The following is a 4,796-nucleotide window of genomic DNA, read 5'->3' on the forward strand; positions in this document are numbered from 1 at the left end:
TGAAACTTTGGGGACTGGTAGAATTTTTCCTAAAGAATAAGGAGTCCATGAAAAAAAACGGTACACAATTCTGATGTCGAATGAGAGAGATATGGCCAAAACAAGCCTAAGTGCTCTGAATTCAAACTTGCTCCCATGAATTCTGCCAAATTAAGATAAGTGTTCATTAAATCTAAAATTCACAAATATTTTTCTTCAAAAGATTGATATTTCTTTAAAAAAAAAAAAAAAAAAATCTGTTAATAAAAAAAAGGTATTATTTTCCAAATTGAAAATGAGATTCTAGATTTAAATAAATGATATTGGATAAAAATGGAATGAACGTTTTTTTCTCTTTAGAAATAGTTGCTGAATATAATAAAACCTAAAAAAGAGTTGGGATATAAGGAACCGCCATATCTTCAACTGAATTAGTCCGTTAATCTTTTGGGCCCAGCCCAGGAAACAACTATATGCCAACCGAAAAATCTCAACCAACGGCTAGTTTTGTAATTTCAAATAGGATCTTTCCCAAAAAAGAAGTAAGATTTCTTATGGAATAGGTGATAAAGAAACAATAATGACATCCATCCACATCAATTAAAGACAATGATCATTTTTTTTTTCTTTTTTAACCTGACCATCCAATGGATATAAAAATACAAAAATGAATTTTCTAATAGAATAAGCATTTAACAAAAAATAAAAAATAAAAAAATTACATGAATGAACAAGTGACTTAAGAGTCTGATTGTCTCGAATACTTGGAGAGTTTTACATGAAGGGTTGGATCTTTCTTCTTCTTCTTCTTGAAATGTTTTGAGGCCGCTTTCAGCACCTTGCTCCATCCCTGTTACATTAATTTCACTATAATTTAATAAAATCCAAAAAAGGAAAAAAAAAATTGTTGATGACATTATAGATTCCCCTTTAGAGGTGGCTTCTTTTCCCCAAATTTTCCCATAAATTCCAAGCTTTTTCCATGTGAGACAAAGAATGAGGAAAGGGCCCTCTTTCAACATTTTCTTTCCCCCTTTTCTCCTTATCCAAACAGATCCAACACGGAGGCCAATTTTCCCTATTGGTTTCCCAGTTTCCTCAAATGGGTATATCCATTTGAGCTTCAACAACCCAAAAATGGCTGGAAAATTTTTCAAAAAAATAAAAACAAAAATGGAAAATAAAAGAGTGGTTACCTTTGTGGAAGGAGGAGTGGGAGAGAAGTGATCAGGGGGCTTGATGAAACTCCTCCTCCTCTTCTTCTGCTTCTTCTTAAACATAGTGAAGATGTTGTTCTTAAGATTAGCGGTGACCTTCTTGAGAGTGGTTTTATCCAAACCCAACCTGTAAGACAACTTCGGAGGTGGCGTTCCCAAATCCCAGTCCAAAGCAAGAGATTTTTGAGGGCGAGGCACCAATGGAGACCAGATTGAGCTCTGTGAGTAGTCAAAATCAAAGGCAGAGGTGTCTGGGAATTTGCCGAGAAGCTCTTCGCACATGGATGATTCCACATACTCCACCACTTTTATCAGCCTCCCTTCTTCTTCTTCCTCTTCTTCTTCTGGTACTGCTACTGCTACTGCTACTGCTAATGCTGAAGACATTGAGGAATTGTTTTCTGTGAATAAAGAAGCTCAATCACTTTGCCGTTTTTTTCTTTTCAGTTGCTTCGATTTCTGTAAGGAAAAGTGGAGAAGATGATTGTATAGGATGAATGTGGGAAAAAGTTACCGTTGCAAAAGTCTATTGCTTCCAAAAGGCCTTGTCTTTTCCTCTTCCCGTTTTGCCCTTCACTTGTTTTCGTTACTCTGTCTTGGTGGTCAGATAGGGCCCAAGGGCTTCAAAGGTAATTTCAAGGTAACGGTCCGGTTCTGTCCTACTCTTAACGTGACATCCGTTGCCGTGGATGTTGAAATTTATTATTGTTTTTCCAATTACAATTGTTCAATTTAATGATCGTTTGATTAGAATTTTAGAAGAAAGATAACAATTTTTAGGGTACCCAACAAAGAACAAAATTCATGGATACTTTTGTAGTACCAAACGATAATTTATAGGTACCGTATCCAAAAATCACCACCACTCAGATTCTAGCTTTTTCTTTATATACATATTCGATAATTAAGATAAGAAATTAGATGGGTTGATACTTAGGGCCTTAACATTCCCAACTTTTATACTTTGTTTTAGTTAGAAAAAATATTGTTAAGAAAAATAATGTTTTTATATATGATATATTATGAAATTTGTATAAAATGAAAAATAAATCAAATAAGTTTGAAAAAATATGTATAAAAATAATTTATTAATTTGTTTGATTCCAACAAAAGAGATAAATTATTAAGAAAAATAATTTTCTTATTTCAAAGAAATAAAAAAAAATAGTTTATTAAATTTATATTATTTAATCTTTATATAAAAGAAAATGAGTTTAAAGAAGTACATAAGAATAATTTACCAACTTTAAATCTTTTTTTTTTCCTTTCATTTTCTTTTCTTTTCCATTTCTATTTTGTTTCTTTAGCATTTTTCCACAAATGTTCCAACAACTAAGTATAATTTTTTTTTAAAAAAAAGAAATTGTTATATTTCTATTTTTCTTTAAAAAAAAATGTTTTCTCATAATTTTTTCTCTAATTTTCAAAATCCATGTATTGGGTTAATTCTTCTTTCCAAACATAAATGTGAGATTATTTAATATCTTGTACTTAAGTTAAAAAATATGTACTTAACTTTAATTAAGAATTATGTAAGAAAATAATTATGCTTCAAATATTTTCGCATTTTGATTTGTTACATGGCATGTAAACCATTTAAAAATAAAACAAAAGATAGAAAGATTCAATCATCTCCCAAAAAAGATGAGTCAAAGCAAATGGTTAATTAGTTTTAGGCTTTCAACTAACTCTAGTTACATCCATGTCTATGTATAAAACTCAAGAAGACTAGAAGTTAACTGAGTTGTTGTTACTAATACAAAGAAAGCTCTTTGTAATTATTTTTCTTAGTTCATCAATCAAACATGGTATTAGAGCCAGAACGACTTACGTCTATGGCTTAAGTTGCTGCAATGAATACCAATCTCTCTTCATCAAGCATCTCCTGCACAAGTGGAACAACATTGATGGTGGTCCCCTCACTGATGTTCTCATCTACCATTCCTCAACTATCTTTGAAACTCACAAGAACAACTATGGATTCTAGCGTTCACAAATTCTTCCAACTGTTCGAGCTCTTGATCTTTAAAGATATTTGCTTGGAACAACGGTGTGTCTCTTTTGTTTCATTTCAAATGGAGATGATAATTCTTCAATAATCAACTCAGAATTTTTAATCTGGAACAAAACAGACTAGTTCATCATGAGTTGGATTTTTTATTCTCTTTTAGAGTCGATGTTTGGCCATATTGTTTGATGAAAAATTGTTACTGAAGAGTGGAGTACTTTCAATTGATTGTTTTTCATCAACTCCAAGTTTCAGGTGCAACATCTTCAAAAATAAATTGTAAGAAGTTTCAAAAGGCTCCCTGAGTATTATTGATTATTTTTTGCAAATGAAAGAAATTGCAGATACTTTATAATTGTATCTAATAAATTCATCGATGATGAATTGTTGATGCACATTTTTGGTGGTTTAAATCATGAATTTGATGTTATAATTGTCAATCTTTAGTCAAGGAAAGATTATGTTTCTCTTGAAGAAGCTTAATTCCTCCTTCAAAAACTTAACTCTGTTTCAAATATCCATATTGGTCCCTCTGCAAGTTTTGCTGCCAAACAAGGCCACAAAATAAACAATTATCAATTCTCTAAGGCTCCTAACAATAGTTCTTTTCATGGTGGTTGTGGTGGTCCAAGAAGAGAAAGCCAAAATAAGCCTATCTGTCAGTTATGTGACAAAGTTGGTCATATTGCACTGAAATGTTATCATCATTTCAACATTAGCTTCAAAAGACCACAACAATAACCACAATATGAAAATTATGCTTCGCCACAAGGCACTCATTTAAAGACAATGCTCGAGCTTACTTTGCCATGTTAGCCATTGTTAATGACCATAATTGGTACATGGATATAGGAGCCACAAATCACATTACTGGTGATCTCAATAAATTGACTCTCAAGATAGGCTACAAAAATAAGGAAAAACTTGTTGGAAATGGTAATTCTCTAAAGATTTGTCATATTGGTTCTTCAACTATATCATCTAATTTTTCATCACAACCATTATATCTTCATGATATCTTAATGTGCCTACAATTATAAAAAAATTATTAAGCATATCTAAATTCACCAAGGACAACATTGTTGTTGAATTTTATGATGATTGTTGTCTTGTTAAGGACAAGAACACGAGGAAGATTTTGATGCAGGGCAACCTTAAAAGAGGGCTTTATCAACTTGATGTTCTAGTGCTCTTAGGAAGTTTAAAATTTGTCTCAAATTTTGGTTCTAGTTTTCCTTCAATTTCTCTAGCACAAGTCAAATCTAATGAGGCTTGTATTCAAATTGTGAACACTTAGCATAGCATGCTTAGTCATCCTCATGCTCAAGTGTTAGCACGGGGATGCTCAAGTGTCTTTAAGAACTGAGTACCTTTAATTCTATGATGTCTGTCAATATGGAAAAGCTTGTCAGTATAGGGACCTTCACCTATTTTTTCTATAGAAGGCTATCAATATTACATTCACTTTCTGGATGATTTTACTCACTATGCATGGATATTTCCATTAATGAAGTTAAAATATAAAACCAAAGGTATTTTTCTACAATTTCAAATCTTGGTAGAAAGACAATTCAATAGAAAATTAAAATGTC

At 31.8% G+C, this 4,796-nt stretch overlaps 1 protein-coding gene across 1 annotated transcript; it reads right to left on the reverse strand.

Moving 5' to 3' along the window:
* Positions 1 to 550: 550 nt before the first annotated feature.
* On the reverse strand, positions 551 to 1,686 carry LOC100265579 (uncharacterized). The gene is made up of 2 exons (XM_002264325.4): positions 1,176 to 1,686; positions 551 to 829 (listed from the first exon to the last, which is right to left on the reverse strand). The coding sequence occupies exons 1-2, from the start codon at positions 1,581 to 1,583 to the stop codon at positions 719 to 721; spliced, it is 519 nt and encodes a 172-aa protein (XP_002264361.1). The 5' UTR covers positions 1,584 to 1,686; the 3' UTR covers positions 551 to 718.
* Positions 1,687 to 4,796: the final 3,110 nt, after the last annotated feature.

This window comes from Vitis vinifera, chromosome 3, assembly GCF_030704535.1.
Source record: "Vitis vinifera cultivar Pinot Noir 40024 chromosome 3, ASM3070453v1".
Lineage (NCBI taxonomy): Eukaryota > Viridiplantae > Streptophyta > Magnoliopsida > Vitales > Vitaceae > Vitis > Vitis vinifera.

Bases quoted from the DNA above. Each gene is read 5' to 3' on its own strand.
- LOC100265579 (XM_002264325.4), bottom strand. From the start codon at position 1,583: ATGTCTTCAGCATTAGCAGTAGCAGTAGCAGTAGCAGTACCAGAAGAA. The intron at 830-1,175 runs GTAACCACTCTT...TTAATGTAACAG, and splicing joins CCACTCCTCCTTCCACAAAG to GGATGGAGCAAGGTGCTGAA.